The 21,588-nt window shown below is 45.0% G+C and overlaps 1 protein-coding gene across 1 annotated transcript in view; it reads right to left on the bottom strand.

The window, feature by feature from the left end:
* Positions 1-4,986: 4,986 nt before the first annotated feature.
* LOC105369041 (T-box protein H15) overlaps positions 4,987-21,588 on the bottom strand; it is a 51,842-nt gene continuing 35,240 nt past the window's right edge. The window contains exons 4-6 of the mRNA XM_011508282.1: positions 8,206-8,282; positions 6,255-6,684; positions 4,987-6,152 (exon numbers count right to left, since the gene is read on the bottom strand). Coding sequence (XP_011506584.1) covers positions 5,886-6,152; positions 6,255-6,684; positions 8,206-8,282 — 774 coding nt within the window. The 3' untranslated portion in view covers positions 4,987-5,885. The remainder of the gene's footprint in view (positions 6,153-6,254; positions 6,685-8,205; positions 8,283-21,588) is intronic.

The following is a 21,588-nucleotide window of genomic DNA, read 5'->3' as shown; positions in this document are numbered from 1 at the left end:
CGAGATTAGCATTGCTCTATTAAGAAATGGGAAGCTGTAATTACGACGGGAATGCGTAAATTCATAATCTTTGGTTAAAACATAATTTATGCAACGCTATGATTTTTAATGCATTTGTGCTTTGACGAGAAGCGTCTCTTAGTCGTCCCGACTAAACCTGACGCTATAGAATTACCGTAATAAAGAGAGAGAAGATACAAGAATGCAATTGATTATTTTAAGCGGTTTGTCGGTGGTATGGTTTAGTGTGGCGAAGGGCGGGGAGGAGGGTGGAGGGCGGAGGGTGGAGGGATGAGGTAGAGATATGAAAAGAGAGAGAGAGAGAGAGAGAGAGAGAGAGAGAGAGAGAAAGAGTGAGCGAAGAAGTAAAGGGGGGGGGGGGGGGGGGGGGAGTGCGAAATTGTTGTGTAAATAATGACGAGGGGGGGTATGTAGGTAATTTTTACAGTGTCGCGCGATTTTTTCGGACCTCGTCATGCATGTGTGCGCGCGTGCGCGCGTGACGAATTTCTAATTAAAGTCGTAGTGAGGGCTGGAGCTCCGCGTAGTGATGGTTTGCGCGGCGGCGCATCGGCATTGTTAAATCGACGGTGATTTACGGCTCGTGAGGTCATAAATGAGGAAATTTGCGAGTAAAATGATGACAATGGATGAGAAAGGATGATTTGTGGTGATTTTGCTTTTTAATTTGATATATCTCGCGTCTGCCATATTCTCAACGGCTACATTAAAGTTTGAATAACTTTGGTGCGCCTACTTTTTACGCTATTCTTTTATGAAAAATGAATAGTTTACGTTTATTAGATAGATGAGAAAAGTAATGCCGATATCGGAGAAATTTCGTACTTTACGTTCTAATGGCTTTCCTGCGGACTCGTCGCCTAATTTAATATTAAATAAAATTCTTATTTAAATTTTTGATGAATAAATTGTCTTATTATACTATCAGTGCATGGGTAAGAAGAACTAGCTGCTGTTCTTTTAGCGAAAACACGTTAAATTCCAGCCCTTTCGTATCCTCTTTCAGCGCCTTCCGTTCTCCACCCTTGTTTTCTTTTTTTATTTTTGGTTATGTTTTTGTTTTTTGTTTTCTCTTCACTGGAATATCTTTTAAAAATAATTATTATGCATTTATCGTTTACGTAATCGTGTACTTGCTGAAGATATCAGGTACTTTTTTTTATTATAAATATTTCATAATAATACAGCACAAAATTCAGTATAACACATTGTCAAATCCAAGATATCTGAAATAGACTTGCGATTGGCGCTTTTTTGTGTGCCTATGTGTGTGCGTGCACCAATTACCGCAGTTACTGAATACTATGACTAACTTTCAAATGTATTGTTCGAATCGAGTTATTTCGTAACTGGTATGAAGTACAGTAAATATGCAGTCGTCACATGGTATGAAAATTGTTGCCAAGCACTTAAAATTGAAAAATAAATGTATCCAAATACATAAATTATAGTCGTCCATTATTCGCTGAGCGTGTTTGCACAGTAGTGGAGAAAAATGCGAAGGAAATGCGAAAGAAATGCGAAAGAAATGCGAAAGCGCCAATGTTCGAGACTTGATTGAAGAACTTGAGGCTACGACGAGGCTGAGACACGAAGCAAGTTATGCAATGCTGATTTTCCTTTAACTTTGAGCATCTATCTCTCTCGGCAATTATCGCATAAGATTAAATCGCCGCCAGTCAGTCACCGAGGTTCTGCTTCGGCTGTGGCTTAACCTTTTTCCGGCGTCTCTCGTCTCCAATCCAAGCGGCCTCGATTTTCCAATTGCGAGCAACGATATAATTACGCCGAGGAGAGAAAATCGACTACGCAAAAGCATGTCGCACTTCACGTCTCGTCTCCTGGCGACCTCACCTTTACTCCTCACGTGAGATGCTCTGTCGAAAAGCCTAATTGTCCGTGGAAACGCGAACAGTTACATCCAAGTCTGAGTCCTGGAATAATTGCAGTCGTAGGGGGCGTACTCTGCTTCTTACGTCTAGGCATGCGCTTCGTACATTTACAATTCCTTCTTCTCGCAAACGTTTTCGTTCGCGTGGCTTCATAGCGAGCGGTATCCTTCACGACCGAATCACCAAATCCTTGATTATTTACACGGAAATATAATGGAATAGTAGCGTGAAAATACGTCCTCTAGGGGATACGCGCGCCCGCGTAGTCAAATACTCGGCTAATAATAAATAGAATTGAATATAATACGTTTTCTTCAAAAGTTTATCATTCGTGAAAAGATGCGCTACTTCGTTTTATGACGCTCGATGTAACTTTAAAACTGTAAAAATTAATGTTCCGTAAGCAATCTTAGATGATTAACTAGTCGGCGGAGTAGCGCTACTTGCGCCCGGCAGACATTAAAAACATTGGGCAAAGCAACGTGCATTTAAATAATGATCGAGCCAAGGGATTGTGGGTAGGTTAGCCGAGGTGCCCATTCGTCTATGTTCGACAGGCGAGAATCGAGAGAAATCCCGGAACAGCGACATCGACATCGTCGATCCTCCCGTAGGATTCCCCCGTCGTTTAATAAAGCCGCGAAAATAATAACATGATCGCGCCCGTCAGGCGTTCCGGCGATTCTCAATCCCCGGAGATTTGGTGGTTGGTTGGTTGGTTGGTGGGAGTGGGAAGGGGGTTGATTTGCACACACGCACACACATACGCGCGCGCGATCGGGATAGCTTTGAATAACTATATTATCGCGCGTCCGTGTACTCAAAGAACCGTATCAGTTTTAAAAGGCTGAATTATTAAGGAAAGCATTATTCTCGGGACAAGTGCACGGAACGGCCGTGGAACAGTTCCTCCAAAGACTTAGGGATAGGAAAACAGCTTCATGCACCGTCGGAGCGGCCGATCGCGTTTGCGCCGGCGATTTTTATTTGCGGGCCCAGCGCCGGAAATATCGAGTTCTGTTTGAACACCGGTCATTACGCTCTTCGTGACTTGGCTCGAGCTCTGTTTGCACAGAGGAGACCGGCGTATCGCGGGCCAGCGGAGGAAGAGGATTGGACTATGTCCGGTAGGGGGAGGGAATGAACTCGAGGAAGGGAAGAAGAAGTCGGCTCGTGAAAAGTTTAGCAACCAATTCCTGCCAATCTATGCTTTTAAGTGAGGCCCCCCTTTTTCCCTCCTTTCTTCTTCTTCCTGCCTTTGTTAGCGCGAGCGTTCCGGAAAGAAAGGTTTTGCGGAAAGTTTCGTCGTTGATTTATCTCGACATACTGCGATTATCGATCGGCCCGTATTCCTCGAACAAGCCTTTGTGCTTAGCATCGGCCCTCCCTCCGCCCTTGTAACCCTTCATATATTTTCCTAATACGCAATTATTCGTCGAACGTCGATGAATTTTTACCGCGGGGATTGTCAATATTGTGGAAGCATGGCAACTAATGGATAGTTACGTGAATATTATTGATATTTTATTAAAGTTCTTTTCTTTTTTTTTTCTTATTTTTTTTTCTTTTTTTTTTTTTTTTTTTTGTACATATAATGGTTTCTAATAAGGCTTATCAATTATTATGACTTATAATGAAATGTATAAATTTAATTTGCGTTTGCAGTCTTTGTCTTGACTATCTCTCGGCGTAAAAATCTGGAACCTTACTTAATATACAACTGTAAATTATTATTCGTATCCTTTTCGTAAAAATATAAATTGTAAATATTTATTATTCTAACTCATTTGATGATGATCCATTACACTTTGTGAACGGAGAAAAATAGTGAATAAATTGGCGAAACTAATTCTTTTTTTTTTATTTGTTTTTTCATAGATTTTTCGTTTGTTTTTTTTTTTGTTTTTTTTTTTTGTTATTTTTTTGTATTTTGTTTTTTCTTTTCGTTTTTTTCGTTTGTTTGTTTTTTTTTTTTTTTGTTTTTTTTGTTTTTTAAATAGGTTTACTTCACTTTTTTTCCAGTGTATGTACATAAAAATTGCTGTTGTTACGATTGTTGTTGAAAAAAATTAATTTTTTTCGAATGCTTAATGCGAACTAAATAATGTCATAAATTTCGTTAATTGTATTTTTCATACTTACTTTTAACAATATCGGAATTTCTTTATTATTTAAAATAGGAGTTAAATTAGGATATTTCGTTTATTTTTACCAAAGAATTTCAATATATACAGTGCTGCGATTCGTTAGTTCGTTCGTTCGTTCGTTCGTTCGTTCGTTCGTTCGTTCGTTCGTTTTTTTTTGTCTTTTTTCGTCTTTGTTATTTATTTATTTTTTTTGTTCGTTTTGTTTTGTTTTTTGTTTCTGTTTTCAATCGTTTTATTTGTTTCCATCGTCGTTTTTATAAATTAATCGTGTATAGATTATTGCACTTCAAAATTCTTATTCCATCATGATTGAATGGGAGATGAGTAGTGAAAATTGCGAAGGTTATTAACGTTTGCTCTTCTATTATCCAGGAAACACTTTGATCAACTTTATTCTTATATTCCTCCTTGCCATTCCCTTTCTCTTTCTTTTCTTTATACTCGACATAAGAGTTGCTCTTTTTCTTATCGTTCGAGACTTATTTACATGACAGTAGCTCGCCCGGTAATCGCCACGCATTCGTGTTATTTCGATGATACAAGCATTTTGTTTAACAATATAATAACGACCTACGCTAATATGTAATAAGCTTCGTAAATATAATAACCTCATTTCCTTCTTATAGAACACAGAATTGAATTTTTTCTTCGAAATCAACGTCACGCAATGTTACATTATTAGAATAAAATTTTTTCCCCTTCCAATATACTACGCAACTATCTCGCTGCAACGAACTGAGCGAGCCATTTAAAAGTACAATGAGATAACATTGAGCATCGTGAAAAGCAAATCGCATTGCTTTGTTTATCAAACAACGTCGTCGATAAAATAAAATCATTAATGGAAAGAGCCGAATTGTGAAAATAAAGCGAATTTCCCGACTTTACAATAAATTCGGTGCGACCAAGCCGTCGCCGTCGCCGTCGCCGTCGCCGTGCAGCACCGTTGCGTCCTTCCATATTTCAAGACACGAGGCTCGCAGCCACCGGCCGCTTTCTCTTATTTCTTTTAAACATAAATAACGATAACAATACAGCTTCTTAATATGAAATGTACAACTTATGGTACAGAAAACGTTGGGCTGAGACTGTCGTCTCATCGATTCGCGTAATTATATACAGTATAGGTCGTGACGATGTGACGTTACTTCAGCCTAACACCCACTCCCCACCTCCCTATCGCCCTTTCCCAACGCTATTTTATTCTCTTTTATTATATTTCCCTATTAATATTGAACTTACGAGATGCGCATTGTAATCACGGCGATCGTTCGTGCTGACATTCGTAATAGACGTCCGTCCGCTCTTGGCTCGCGTGACCTCCCGACGTGACGCACATCGCCTTCGCGTCGTCGCGTCGACGTTCGATCCACCCAACCAATGCACCAATACTAAAATGCACATATTTACAGGACACAGAAGAACACTAAGCGCGCACCCTCTCGGCCCCATTAACCAACGTACCAACGTTCAACTACCTCCCCCAAATAAAGCGCCTACGCTCTAATTACAACGCGCGGATCTAATAAATAAATTCTAAGTACGGATGAGATGACGTTGTAGCTCGATGCTATCGTAGCTGGGGAAAGGGGCCGCGAGTCCCGGATCGGGCCACGTGAGCGCGTCGCGGCGACCTCCCTAAAATCGGCGCCCGTCCCTGGGCCCAATAGCACTCGGCGTAACGTGGCTTACGAACGGACGAAACGATAAAAATTGTCGAACGTTAAGGATGCGTGTTAGGCGTGCGAATAGGGCCCAAACGGCCGTCCGCGCTCGCGACTTTGCTTTCTCACGGTCAGTGGCTCGTCGTCGCCCATAGCCTCGACTACGAGGGCGAGAGATCTTGGGCCTCCCTGCAAAGGCTATCCGTTGGCGAGGGTGTCGTTCTTCTGAGGGCCGATGGATGCGAGGAGCCGATCTGCGTCGAGGACTTGAGCTGCGCCCTCGAGCTCGCGTACGGTGCAAATCTGTGATGCGTGAGGCCGCCGAGAGCCGAGGGGTAGAGGGGCCTCGGAGCTGCCGGACCACCACCCCCGGGACTATGCTGCTGGGCCGTGCTCGCAGCCAATTGTTGTTGCTGCTGCTGCTGCTGCTGCTGCTGTTGTTGTTGTTGTTGTTGTTGCTGCTGCTGTTGCTGTTGTTGTTGCTGCTGCTGCTGCTGCTGTTGCTGCTGCTGCTGCTGCTGCTGTTGGTGATGGTGAGCAGCAGCGAAGAGGGTCGGGCCTAAAGACGAGGCCCACCAGAGGTGGCCCAATTGCTGTTGCTGTTGTTGCTGCTGTTGTTGTTGTTGTTGCTGTTGTTGCTGGTGATGGACTTGTTGGTGCTGCTGGGCCTGCTGATGGCTAGAACTCGCCGCGGCCGCTGCCGCCACCCCCGGGTAAACGAGGGCGGGACTCACCAGCTGTGCGTAGGGACCGACGGCCGCGGCGGCCGCGGCCCTCAGGAGGATCTGCGAGCGTGCGGCCCACATGGCCTTCTCCTCGAGGCTGAGGTTACTGGCAGCAGCGGCGGCGGCGGCCGCGGCCGCGGCGCTCGACTGCTCGATCTCGAAGGGGAACCGATGGGGGAACCTCAGGCTCTGCTGCTCAGCCAACATCGACTCCATGGTCTCCCTGTAAGGGTAACTGTGCTTCATTATGCGCGCTGCTCTTTCGTGCTCGGTGTGGGTGGGGAAAATTAATGATTCGTGATGAATGAGCGGGTCCGTCGCGATTAATGCCCGGCGGAAGCGCTGAGTGCTAAGCACTCGTTGATGAGCTTACGGATGCCGACGGACTTTTTCTATTTTCAGTGGGGAACGCGCGTTGCGTGTGAAACGTTTTTTAAATCAGCCCTCGCCGTATGTGAACGGAGACGCCTTGCCTCTGATAGCATAACGAAACGCTTGTGCGCACTTTTTTTCCTTCCTCTCTCTCTCTCTCTCTCTCTCTCTCTCTCTCTCTCTCTCTCTCTCACTCACTCACTCTATCCATCTATGTCTGCCTTTTTTCGAGCAAGCTCTATGGGCTGGATAATGATTTAGCTAGTTTTGACACTCGTTTCACGCAGCTGCATCGTCTTTATCCTTTTACAAGCTCAAGCTCAATCTTATATTTATAGCAATGCGGGGATTCTTTGGGCGTTAATATTAATCTCCCGGTAAGAGATTATTGGTGTTTTCGTGAGTGTTAGGACGATTCGCGAGGAGAGCGAGATAATTCTTTATTGCTTTTGTAGAGGTGCGCGGCAAGAATGTTTATTAAAATATACGGCGTTCCCGTACAGCTAATTAAGGCTGGATGCGTTATATTACATCGTCATTATTGTTGCGCAATAAAAATACCGACTATTATTCTGGGGAAGCTTTGCATTCCTGATTTATTATTGTATCGCGTATATCGTCGACATTGGACGAGGGCTCGAGAGAAGAGTTGTAGTGTCTCGAGTTTGCGCAAAGTACGCGGTTTCGCGCGCGCGACTATGGTAGCGTTTGTTTTCCTTCGACCTTAAGAAGCCGTTTTGCTATGTGATGTTTTAGAGAGGAGCGCGAACATTATTTGCATATTTTGCATTCGTAGGATAATGCGTTGCTTTGATTACTCAACAAAAAGCTATTCGTCTAATATTGTTATATTTTGTTGGCGTTGTATGCCACTGGGCAGGGCATGAATAATACGATGAAGATAGTTATTTTTTTCCACTTTTATGCGTCAAATGAAAATTTAAGAATAATCATTGTCTTCATCATCGTCGTATGAATAAAGATAATGAGATAATGTACGCAAAACACGTCTAACGGATGATAATCGAACGAGTTGTTATTACGTGAGCTGCGTATAGCGCAATGAGAACGCCTTGCTGCGACGTTATGGTAAGGTTTTCGGATGAATAATCATTCGTATTATGAAAGTATAGAGCACTTGATGAGGGGTGATGGAGTATTTATGGAATGTTCGCGTGATCGTGTACGGTCAGCTTGTCTCGTAGAGTGCGAGAAGATAAGTTTTATAAAATCGGAGCGGCTGGAATTTTAAAAGGGATTCCGCGACGGGCGACATTCGTCGCATGCAAATGACTGTAGAAAGTTTTGGGCGAATTTATGCGTCAAGTAGGATAATGAGCGAGTACGCGCCCGAGACGTAGGAATAAAAAACAATTGAACCAACCTCTCGAAATCCGTGAGTCTGGATGAGTCCCGGAAGCCCTTGGCAAAGGGATTGCTGTCGATCTTGAGTTTCGTAATCTGCAACAAAAATGGAAGGACACGGCATGAGTGCACCCGTAACAAAGTGCCACACATCTACCGGTTCAATGGTCGTGGTGATGGTGGTGGTGGTGGTGGTGGTGGGATAAGACACTGGAGAGAGATAGATAGTGGGGGAAGGGACGTTGAATTTTTTTTTTTTATTTTTTCAAAGGCTTTTCCCAATTTCACGTGCACGCACTCACTCATTCACTCACGATGTCTTCAATTTGTCGTACCTAAATGGCCTTAATGAGCCTTCAAAGTATTTTCGATTACTCGATCTTGGCTACAAGACCTTTAAGTCGTTTATTGGAAAGGACAGCATGAAACTGCTGGCGCTTAGCTTGAAAAATTCTCGACGTACTAAAGCTCACTTCGCGCAAACATTTCCTCGCCATGTTGTGCGCATTACTGTTTCATAATCGTGAGTATTTGGTCGCTTATTCGCCAATAGGAGTACATTAGTCATCGGCATGTAGCAATATATTGTTTCGCAATTTAGATGAATATTAATAATCTTTTATCTGTACAATTGCATTATCGACGTAACGTCGTACACCAAGGTCCGCGTAACAGGATATTGATTTTGCATCTCGTCTAGGCCAGTGTCCCCACTCCTCTCGTTCAAGCTTATAAATAATAAGCTTACAATTGCGATGGGATGGCACCGTAAGCATTGCCGCGCAATCACACTTAATCGGCCAGATGTTTTAAGTTTTTTGGGTCGACCGGACCGAGTGGATCGATTGGATTTGAGAAACGAGAGATAAGCTAGAGCGAGAAACGACGTGAAAGCACAATGAAACGAAGGCAAAGACGAGATGTGCGACTGAGAAAAGAGAGAAGAGTAATGAGAAGCCGTGAGTTACCGAGCAAGAAGTTATATTTACATGCTCCGTGGAATTTAAGCAAGCGAAGCGAATGATTCGGCCCGCCAACGCGCACTTTACGTCACTCGCGATTTACACAGAGACATACCGAGGTGAAGAGGGATGGTCGAGGCGAGGAGAGAGCTGGCCCACGCTCGAAGCCTCTCCGAAATCATTAGAAATGCCGCGCAACCCCGGGCTCCCACCGCCCACACACGGCCGAGGCAAGGAAGCGAGAAGCGAGTCTCACGGCTTTCACAGCCAAAGCTTTTAACGATTTTCCTCTCCTTAGGCCGTAGCTCATCATTTATCGCCCGGCCCGTGATGCCACGGTACCTCGGCCTCCCGAGGCCGGTCGTCCGACTCCGAGGAAAATCGCTCGGCTACGAGCCGAGAGCGCTCGAGTGTCGGCCTTGGGCGATCGATCCGGCGAGAAAAAGGATCGGACGATAATCGCGCTGACGCAAATGACGCTTAAGAGCCTTTGCCAGGGGAGAAAGTGCCTCGGACGCGTCAGTCTATGCATACGCAGCGGCTTATGTGCGAGCCTCTCGCTCACGGCACCTCGACCCGCCGGCTTAAGAACTCCCCCTCGCTCCTCCGGGGCCTGGGTGTGACCGGCACGTGCTGGGGACGAGGGCCACCCAGCGTGCAAAACGGATGCGCAGGTGGCAATACGGGAAAAGCCGGCCGGGATCGCTACTATCGGCTCAGGGTAGTCGGAAATTCGAGAACCCGGAGAGGAAGTGACGGAGGTTACGTCGTAGGAGAGGTGGAGGAAGAGAGGCTTTAAATGCTCGGGCGTTTCGCTTTCATGACGACGAGGGCTCTTCGACTCTTTTATCGAGCGTATCACCGACACGGCCGTTGCAATTATCTCGCCATGTCGATGCGCGGGGGAACGGGTAGCGTACTTTCCTCGCAATTTCGCTCGGCTCCTCGAGATTTTCAAGCTAATGTTTCATCCAATGGTATTGCGCTCGCATCTCCAAGCTTCCCCTTTCCCTCCCCTCGTCTCTCTATACTTGTTAATCCGAGCATTGATCGCTACTGACGACGATCGTTACGCAATGACACAGTCTCGCTTTACCCGATTTTGGGTCGGAGTCACAGAGTGAAGGATAGCTCGCGACTCTTTTTTCGATAAAATAGTATCGGCACTCGTAAAAACCGAAAAATTCCACGCACCAACAAGCAACGGACATTCCCCATCGAGCTAAAGAAGCACTCGTGAGACTCGCCTATTGGATACTCGGACCTGGCGACGGTGGTGGCGACGGTGGTGGCGGTGGTGGTGCTGGCGGTGGCGGTTATTGTGGTTATTGGGGGGTCGGAGAGCGCTGTCGCCTTTACGAGTCGCGGCTCTCGAGGCGGCCAGCCGATCGTTTCGAACCGTATTAATCGCAGTTAAGGAAAACAAGGTGAGCTGCGATTCCGAGAGCCAAATTAAAAATCGCGGACTTTAAAAAGCGGCTGACTATTTACGAGGTCCAGCTAATGAGATTGGCATTTACGACACTGGAGGCAGTCAACCTATCCCGCGGGCGGACGCCTATCATTCACTTATAAAAGTAGAGTGGCAGAGATAAGGTGGATGAGGGCTAGAGAGGGAAAAGTTCGAGTCGCTAGTCGAACGCCTACTCAGGAAGCCGTGAATCCGCGTGGGCATCGTCGGGCCCGGGTTAGAGGGGATGTTAGGTTGGTGGATTCAGGGGCGGTGAGGGGAGGTACGGGTGACTTGGGAAGAAGTGAAAGCGCGGGCGGTCGTGGCCTTACGGATGTAGCGCGGGAAAGTGCGAGCGTCGAAGGTGGGAATGGATTGGCAAACAATCGGCAGTGTCCGAAGTTACGGGCGCCGATTAGCCGTTGGAATGGCCCGAACGGCAATTATCCATTGGCGAGTAAAAAAAAGCGAATGGAAAGCGATAACCTTGCGGGTAAATTAGCCATTGGAGTGCCGTGAGTACGCGCCGATCCGGACCCGCGGTAATACATCCGTAACGGCAATTGGTGGGCTTTGGTGAATTTTCTCAAGTCGCCTTATGCTTGCTATAGAGGAAGAGGAATAGAAAAGGTTTGATTAAGGTTAATTGCCGATGTTAGGCTCCCAGCTCAATTTCATACAAAATTTCATTACCTGAGCTCCCTACGACAAACTACGCCACTCATAAATATCATTTTTGCCTCACTCACGTTGCAATTCGCTTACGCGCACGAACAGAACTTTAATTCAGCGTAACTTTACTACCTACACCTTCTGTCATAGGCTATCGGAATATCTTAATCTAAACATATGAAGTATAATACTCGACTTTAATCTCACGTATTCCTTACGTTCGTGTGTTTTGCAGTAAATTGATATATTGAATCGAGCCAAAGTGCATAAAGACAAATGTCATTTCTTGCTTATAGTCAATGGTCCTTACAACTACTTTGAAATAGTTTAAATGCTGCTCTATAAGCATCGAGAAGCCACTCTACGGTCCCACCCTCGGACCACTGACAATCCCAGCAAAAGAATAGCAGCCAAAGCATTGACTATGTACGGGAGGAGAACTGCGAATAGCGGAAAGGAAAGGAAATGGCTGCTATTAAAGAAGGGGAAAGAGAGAGAGAGAGAGAGAGAGAGAGAGAGAGAGAGCCTCGGGCTCGGTTGGATATCCAACTATTTTCTGCGAGCGTCAGGCGCTTTACGATTCGTAACGTTCGACGTGTCCGGCGTGCTTGCAAAGCCGCCACTGTGACTTCCAGATTTGGCGCCGCGACTTGCGTCGCGCGTCGTTCGGTGGTTAAATCGCGCGACGAAAAGCCGCGGCGATCAAAGGCGGCATCGGGCGTCTTTCGACTAGAGCTGCGCGATCGTAAACCGCGCGGGCGTCGCGAGCCTCACCGCGGGAAGTGGCCCAGATGTTTGGCTAATGATGTCAGTGGAATCGTAACTAAGACGGCGAGAACCGAGCACGTGGGAGGGTCGAGGTGAGGAGAGGGAAGGAGCGAAGGGGACTCATGGCTAAGCTTCGTTTTAGTGTCGGCCGAGAGTGAGAGAGAGAGAGAGAGAGAGAATGTGTGTGTGTGTGTGTGTGTGTGTGTGTGTGTGTGTGTGTGAGAGAGAGAGATGCACAGAGAGAGAGAGAGAGAGAGAGAGAGAGAGAGCTAGGGAGAAAGTGTCTTATTACCCGGCGATGCACGTGCTGGAGCGCGAGCGCGAAAACCTTGGGGTAATTGGACCACCCACTCGCTCCGTTATAGATGCGCTGCTCTGCTCGTTTTTCTCTACTTCCTCCCTCCGGGGCTTGTTGCCACCGCTGCTCCCGTTACCGAGCAAATAAGCGCGCAACCGTGCCTACGAGGCATAGTGGCGGTGACGGGTGGCGTGGCGGGACGAGGCGGTGCAGGGGGAGGTAGAGGAAGGAGAAAGAAGGAAAGGAAGAAAACGTCGACGAGTCGATGTTTCGACAGTATACGAGGCCTAAGTGTGACCTGCCACTTAAGAATTGGAGATGGATCCGAGTTTGCTGAATGCTCGCGTGACCCCCTCCCACCGCCCCTCTCACCCATGCTCACTCACTCACTCACTCACTCTCTCTCTCTCTCTCTCTCTCTCTCTCTCTCTCTCTCGTCGCCGGGTAGTCACATACGCGGGTAAGTCTACAAAATGTGCTTAACATTGTTTTCGATAGTCTGACACGTGGGATCGTGTTGCCGAGTTCCGTGCTTTTCGAGAATTTGATATTTTTTGGCCAGAAATTTTCTGAGGCAAACTCGTACGCAGTTATCGTTAATTGATAAACTTATAATAGATTTATTTTATTACATAGTCTTATGAGAATGTTGCGCAACGCTAGGGGCTTACATCGAAGATGGCAGTCGATTACTGCTTAAAAATAATTAATAAAAATTTGTTTTTCTTTCGGTAAACATATCGCACCTTTGCCTACTTAATAGCTGTCTAATTGTCAAAGCCGAAGAATATTTACCGCGTTGCGTGTTAAAAATTCATGCAATCGGTGAATTTTTAAAGCCGAGCAATTACTGTTTTCTCCTTGATTGATCGTACGATTAGTTGAATAATAACAATGTTTTCGACAATGATTAAACTGCGCCAATTAAAATTGGTAATCACGTCGAAAGAATCTTGTACAGCCAATCAAGCTGAATATTAATATAACGCAGCGTTTACATAATAAAATTCCAATTAAACGTACGAAAAGAAAAGAAAAAAGAAGAAGAAAAAAAGAATGGAATAAAGCAAGAAGAAAAAGAAGCGATGAAGAAAAAAGTCGCGTTTATGATATTTTGACACTATATGCAGAAAATAACAATATTAATCAAAATTAATGAGAGTACAAGAAGCGCAATGGCAAGATTAATGCCCGAAATGCAATATGCGTGCGACGGAAAGTTTGTCGTTTACCATGAACAGGAGATGCTGTATTTTTCAGGCCACGTTATTTTAACAACTAAACCCAGCTATTGTCCTCGTAATCGTGATCCCGATGCTTCCTGGCGAAAGAGACTCGCCAAACTTCCTCGCCATCCCCCCCCCCTTTCCGGCCACCACGAAACAGCAATTATGATTTGCCGATTGTGTCTACGATTAAAAACATAGAGGATCGATTAAGATAATTTATGAATTATAAAATCGCGGCCCTTGACGCTCGGTATAGGTAAGAGTGCCTTTGAAAAATGGTAACAATGTCTCGAAAGCCGACGTGTATCCTCCGTAAAATAAATTTGCACGTTCGAACGAGGACGACGCGCAACAGTTTTAATAAATAAGGCCGTTAAGCAGCCAAGATTAATTAGCCCCCAGGTCGTTTTTGCCGCCCGCTTGGCGCTGCGATAAAAATAAAGTGCGCACGGAGCGACAAAGTCTCACGGCAAAGGCCCAGCCGAATAAACGGGCCGCTTAAAAGAAGGTACGGACAATTAATCAATTAAGTTACGGGGGCGAGGCAGCAGCCATTTCCCCACAGGGCCCCCGCGCTCGTCGTTACACTCGCACTCGAGCGTCAGCGCTGTGTAACGATAGCCCGGCGGCTCGTTGTCGCCTCAGTTACCCCCCGCAGTTGTCCCCGGCCCTTCCTCGTCCGGGCTTTGGCCGTTTTCCCAGAACGATTTGCGCGGCCCCGCGAGGATCCGGCCGTCCGCTGACAGGAGGTGCGCCTCGAGCGCTGTCCGCGAGCCAAAATCTCCACGCGATAAATAACGGCTGCAGCGTAGACTGAGTGACGATGAAAGGGGGGAGGGGGAGGGGGAGGGGGATGGGGGTGGGTTGGGGGAGGGGAGGGGGAGAGGCGAGGAATAGATTCGACGATAAGTGTCGCCTCTGGTCAACAATGGATTGCGCCTCCTTATATATATGGGCTGGAATTAGATGGGTGGCGGGACTCGCGATATACGCGGTCTCGTTAATAAAATCGAAGAGTCGATGGCGACGATCGGAGGGCCGCGAGGACGAGCTGATAGAGCGACTCGCTGGTTCGAGTTCTTGGTGCGCGAACGTCCGAAGGTCGAGACGTGTCGAGGCGAGGTGCGTCTTTGTTCGTGTGAGAGTTTAGCCGTGGAGATAGCCCACGTGCGACCCTCGGCCGCTGGCTTATTAGAATGCTAAAGCGTTTGTTCGCAATGTCGGGATGTATTTTTAAAGCGCGGGAAAGGAGAGATTTATATTTATCGTTAACGAGTGCCGATGGAAATAGGCGCGTCGTTGCTGGGAATTCGCGGACGTAACGACACCGTTCTCGAGGGAATTCTGACCGAGTTGACGATTTGTTTCTCGTTAGCGCGTCGGGCCCACACGTACGAACTCCGAAGCTGCCTACATTTTTCTGGCTGATGCGCTCTTTCGATCACCGAGACGATGGAGCCTCCTAACTTTTCAGAACTTGGCCTCCCACTCGTCGAGCGAACGACGAAAGATCGCCTCGAAGGTGATTATACGAAGGACTCTGGAATATCGCGATCCAACGCTGCTGAAACTAATGATTTTATCGTCGAATGTGCTGGACGATCTTAAGGAAAGTTCCTTACATGCATACATGGATAGAATCAGATGGATAGACGCTATCTGACGTTTATTGCCGATGACAAAATATATTTTGCGATTATTTTTTATATGTTATTGAACTGCTTGCGGTGGCGGTACTCGCAACGCATCCTCCATTCGCGGAAATACGAGGGTGCAATTACACAAGCGCGTTGGCGAATTTAGTGTAATTGTGAAAATCGAGAAATTCGCTATCAAGTGCTGGCTAATTTTGGAAACTCGGGCATTTGGAAAATTAACTGTTAATGTAGAATTGAAGGAAGATGATCGGCCATATTCTCTTTCGATGATTGCTTTGACAAATTCCATGATTGCCGTACCTTACGCCTAGGCTCTTGAAAAAAGGTTTTCTACATCCTGTGAACTATTGTGTTTGTTATCCTACCATATTCCTACTCCATTCGTGATCCATTGTTAATCCTTATCAATTTGACTTACGATACTCCCCGGTTATTTTACGCACAGCTACTAACGAAGAGGCGCAGCTTCTAGGAGGTACGAGGATAGGAGATTGAGGCTCCTTGGACTCTCGCGCCAGTCAGAAATAGACGACATGCAAATGCGGTAACAGGACTCGTCGAGGTGCTGCACCTATTTTTTCGGTTGTTTTTTTTTTTTTTTTTGCTCATTATTTTTCTTTACTTCCTTTGTTCTTTTTTGCATGTAAGATCAAGATTGATGTGAAGAGGCACGACAGGGTAATTGAAAGGGATGCTTTCGGGAGCTTACGCGCGCCCGCTCTAATAATAACTTTAATAGAGACGCGCCCATTGAGGAGGTCGTTGCGCGTTGGTTTCGCGCTTAGTCGAGCCTGCGCTCCTTCCTTCATGCTCACGCGTCGAGCAACAAAAATTACCACTTGTACATGTACTGCTTCTCCACCCTACGCCCCACTACCCTCCACCCTCCTCAACCAACACGCATTCATAGGAATACCCATACGCAGGCATTCACTGCTCGCTTCCCATAAGGTCCCTTTGCTTCCCCCTCCCCCCTCTCGCTCGGCGAACCCGCGTTACTCGCTCCCGATGAAATAATTATGCCGGCTTGTAAACGTCTTCTTCGTGAATGATTATAGAAGGCAGCGGTGGAGAGACAAGTTTCTGCGATGACGCAACTGTGATTTAACGCGATGATACATCTGCTTGACTTCCACGTTGCGGTTATTCTTTTGGCAGTGAAGAAAACTGCTTGATCCGAGAGTTTTTGCATTTTGAACGCTGAAAGTGCCCGAATTTACAAAGTACCAGTGGCAGATGCACGACCTTTCTTTTATCCGGCGATTCCATGTTTATTCAGGCAGCTTCCGTAAGCGTTCTTTCATCGATAATTTATGCTCCGAAAAACTCAATGCACATGTATGCGTACATATGTTTATATGTGCTCTCGCATGGCTGTAAAGAAATGTCCGTTACGATTGTGCAAAGTGACGCGCAACAATGCAAAATTTAAACACGTGAATAGCCGAGGAAAATTCGAGATAATGGTCGTCAAAATATTACGCAATGCATAAATTATTGTTTTGTCTCATTAAAACAATCGTCCAAATCCTCGTGAAAAACACTGAAAATAATAATTGTCGAAACGAATGGCCGCAAAAGCACTTGATTTATTAAATTAGCTGAAGCGTTCGAAAGTTTTTACAAGCCCTACTTTCCGCAATGGATAATCGATCAACTGTGAATATTATATCAGAAATAGTATTAACATTTACGAGTGATTTTATCATTACAAACGATCTTCACCTACTGCATTGAATAATTTTTAAATTATATAATAATAGTATGCATATTGCGATATTGAAATACGAACGTGAAAACACTAGTGAATTTATAAGCGTGGATGAGCCATTTAACAAAACCGGTTGAAATTTTAATAAACTTTTGAACGCCTTAAACATTACGAGCCCACAATGATAAAGATGACAATATAGTGATGCTGGAGAAGGATGATGATTATTTTGTGAAACAGGTAGATTTATAAAATAAAGATACATTCAGCTCCAGCAGCGTTTCGTAATCGAGCACAGAATACGCTTGAGCATGAAAAAAGTTGAAACAATTTGAAATGTGTAAATTTAAATAATGCGAGGTATTACCAACAGATAACTTCAGCGTCGTGCATTCCAAAAGAACCTCAACAATGAGCAATAACTTTTGAATAATTGGCGATATATGCGACTTGGCAAAGACATACTGAGCGCGCGCCTCATCGTGTGCCACTCACGGTCTCCTCATCATCGGCCTTCTTGCTCGCCGTGTGTGGCTTCTCTCTTCTATCCCTCTCTCTGTCTGTCTGTCTGTCTGTCTGTCTATCTGTCTGTCTGTCTGTCTCTCTCCCTCCCTCCCCCCCCCTCACTCTCTCTCTCTCTCTCACCCTCTCTCTCTCTCTCTCACTCTCTCTCTCTCTCTCTCTCTCTCTCTCACTATCTATCTCTTCTCTCGCATGTGCTTCACTCTTGTCTCATTTGAACGCGATTATTTATGTTTTCTTTCGTATACTCCGACTCTATGTCCGCCGACGCCTGTAACCACTAAAGCCATCGCCTCCTTCGCAAGTAGCTTCCTTTTTTTCTCCCATTCTCTCATCCCGCTTAAATTCGATCCTCCACAGTTTCTTTGGCCCTTCTGTTTCTCTTCCCTATGCAATATCTTTGAGCGAGTGCCGCCGGATAAATATACCGGAAGGCACGAATGGCAATTTCGCTATTGTCGGAGGCGTGAATTGTCGTCGTTGTCATCGTTCCTTTCCAAAGAGCTGATGGATATGATTGAAGAAGCTGGACATTCCGCGTAAAATAGTAGTCCAAGTAGAATCCATAGTGATTTCGATCGTCGGCTTTTTTTTTTTTTTTTTTTTTTTTTTTTTTTTTTTTTGCCTAATTCATTTGCAGGTAATGACTTGAACAGGAAATTTTACCTTTAATCGGCTTGTTCCTTCTCATTCGTTGTGAAATTACTTTCTTTTGCTGCTGCAGCTCATTTTACTCCCAGGAACAACATCCACTATTGGAATTATGCGGAATAACATTACGAAATTAAGAAATTATAAAACTTTATTCTCGAATATTAAACATTTCGGGAGCAGAAATATTGTTTAACCGATTTACTGTCTACGGTAAATAATGTAGAAATAATATCTCATATTATTAAACAGTCTTTATAATAAACATCCACACGCGCATATAATATCCTAAATACTTTATATTAATTATTTGAATTTTTATGAATACGAAAATTTAAGTTAAAATATGTTTATTTAATGTGGTATTACCACACATTCGAATATTATCTATTCAAACACTTATGATCAATATATAATATATGAATAATATTAGATTCAACTCCTACCCCCCCCCCTACCCCCATCTGTCTGTCTCTCTCATACACATACACCCACACACATAAATATACACAGTCTCTCTTACATTAAATATAATATTTTTTTCTATACTAAAGAATCTTAGGATTTTGAAATCATAAAAATTCGTAAACATTAATACGGATTGCTTAGAGAGATGAATTTGAATGATTTAAAAAAACCTATAATTTCAATATCAACAATGGAGGAAGCAACTAATGAAAATCGTAGACGATTTATCCTTAAGAAAATTAGTGAGACTTGCTTTTGTGAAAAAGTTAAAGAGCTATAGTTTACAAGCAATAAGAATGAGTAAAAAAGTGTGGTACGCAAGCAGTTGTTGTCGCGTCCTGGCTACGCTTCAACGCTTATTGGGTCCGTTTCCTCCTCGTGATGAACGTAAACACGGCCCCGAAACAATGTCATAGTGGGCGGGATGCGCAGAGGGGGCAGTTATTACAAGTGTTCGAAATCTCGGTAGTGCTTTGTCAGCTGCAACTGTCGGTTAAGACAAAAGGATCAGCCAAACAACTATTAAGACGACTACTACAACGACATGCAACAACGACTATGACAACGACATCGACGACGACTACAACAACTACGACGACGACGACGACTATGACGACGACGACGACGACTACAACGACGACGACGACGACGACGACGACGACGACTACGACGACGACGACGACGAAGACAAAGACGACGAAGACAAAGACGACGAAGGCGAAGACGAAGACGAAGACGAAGACCACGACAACGACGACGTACTACGTCGACGTTGCTTACACGCTTAGCCCACAGTAGATGCGAACATGAAGTATGAGTCGTCGGAGATATATGAGAGTGCAAAATGAATGTCTCGACACGCAAAACTTACGATGTCGTATTTTAACCGACGTGCGTTGGACTTCTGCCTCTGCTGGCGGTTAAAGAGAGAGAGGGATGAAGAATATCATCGAACGGAAATAAGGTGGGGCGGAAGTAAGAAAAGCAAGGAGAAATGAATGAAAAGGCAACATCGATGAATAGTGCATTGAATTTTAAAAATCTATAAGAAAGAAAGAAGGCATAATTAAGGATACGCGTGAATGAGCTGGGGAAGAAGAAGAAGAAGAGAAAGAAGTAGAAAAATAAGAAGGAAGAGTAATGAGAAGCCGTGGGAGTTGGAAGAAGAAACGTACGGAATTATGTTTCTGCTACTGAAGCGAGTCGCTCTGTCTGCTCGGTGAGAGAGAGAGAGAGAGAGAGAGAGAGAGAGAGAGTGGGAAACGATGAGTATGCGTGTGTCGGAGCCTGCACATTACTGGTCGCACTGCACAAATGTTTCTTTTATTTAGGTAAGGATCGTTAATTGCCACCAGAAGCCCGGTAATAAAGACGCGGGTACAGTGGCAATATGGGAACAAAAAAGGAACTCCAAAAGGTGGCCAAGAGAACATGCCGAGATAGAGATAGAAATAGAGAGGCATAGAGAGAGAGAGAGAGAGAGAGAGTAATACGTATAATGTAATACTGGTGCGAATAGTACGAAATAATAAAGGGGAACATTCGTTAGAAGTGAACTTGTAATAAGTACAACCATTGATATCTCAAATACGGACAATATTAATTTAAATATATATATATATATTTTTAAGAAAAAAAAAACAATCAATTACCTTATAGCAATAATTGTTTGAATCATCTATAAAGTCGTGCACTACACCAATTATATTTATATTATTTTAGATGTTTTGGCTTCACTATAACTATTAGCTCGAAGCTATTTTAGTTATTTATAAGATATAAAAATGAGCTTAGATTGTGCCAATGTTGCGCATTAGTATCGTCGTGTTGCATTTGACCCGCTGTCTGATCGGATCCGAGCACTTTCTACTTCAATTTATGACAGCATTATATCGGAATATTACTGGTAACTGTAATTACGTTCCAATTAGCAATTATAAAACAGAGGCACGTAAGGTGTATTTGAATCGAGCCAGTAACTGACATTTGGAGAAAAAACGTCGTGAAAGGGAGAAGCGCGCGAAGCCGTGCGCCACGTTCGAACTTGCGTCCATTAAAATCGGTATTTCGAAATGCTTCGATACGAAAGCAAGAACGTCTATCCCTCGTTAGAGTCCTCTCCTCACTGACATCCGACTCACTCGCAATTATCGCGCTTATAATGTTTGCGTGACAGTCAATGGGTGCCTCATCCAGGCCATCTAATAGACGTCGGTGCGCAAAAAAAAAACCCGAAAAAAAATCCCGAAGTTGCCTCGTTGAAACTGGATGGATATTCGTTATACTCGCAAAAACGGGAGAGTAGCCCATTATGGACTCGCGGCCCAAAGCAACATCGAGAGTGTGAAAAAGAGCGAGAGACGAGAAGAATGCGGAGAAAGACGAAGGAGACGGATGAGGATGAAGTTGAGGATGAAGTTGAGGAAGGGAAAAGAGGAGGAGGAGGAGGAGGAGGAGGAGAGGTGGAGGAGGAGGTGGAGGAGGAGGTGGAGGTGGAGGTGGAGAAGGAGGTGGAGAAGGAGGAGGGGAAAAGACGCGGCAGTTAAGTTATGAATTATGGGGAGAGGCGCGCGAGTGTCAAGCGAGAAGCGAGCGAGAAAGACGAATCGAGTTGGGCCTGGGTCAAAATGCCGTTCGGTAGCTACGCGAACGTAGTCTACGCGGGAGAGGCCAAGTCCCGGACTTTCACGTTTCGAGCAGACAGTGGAAGGTGCCGTGAAAATTGCATGAACAACAAAAAAGATAAAAAAAAAAAAAAAAAAAAAAAAAATTCCGCCTCGATCGGCCCGTGACGTTGACGCTCGAATTCCCACGAGAAGGGCCCCTAGCGAACTTTCAGCGGCCTGCTCACAAGCTGCCAAAGATCGCCGCCGCTGAATTATGGTAAGAGCTTGCGCGTAAGGCCCGTGTTCTTCGAAATTGAGCGTTGCCGTGCGTAAAAGAAGAAGAAAAAAGCAACGACAACGCCAAAAAGCGAAAAACAATAAGAAAAAGATAAGAGCGGCGATAGCCC

Source organism: Ceratosolen solmsi, unplaced genomic scaffold (genome assembly GCF_000503995.2).
Source record: "Ceratosolen solmsi marchali unplaced genomic scaffold, CerSol_1.0 scaffold1, whole genome shotgun sequence".
Taxonomy (NCBI): domain Eukaryota; kingdom Metazoa; phylum Arthropoda; class Insecta; order Hymenoptera; family Agaonidae; genus Ceratosolen; species Ceratosolen solmsi.
The sequence above is the reverse complement of the archived record's forward strand: the minus strand, read 5'-3'. Positions and strand labels throughout refer to the sequence as shown.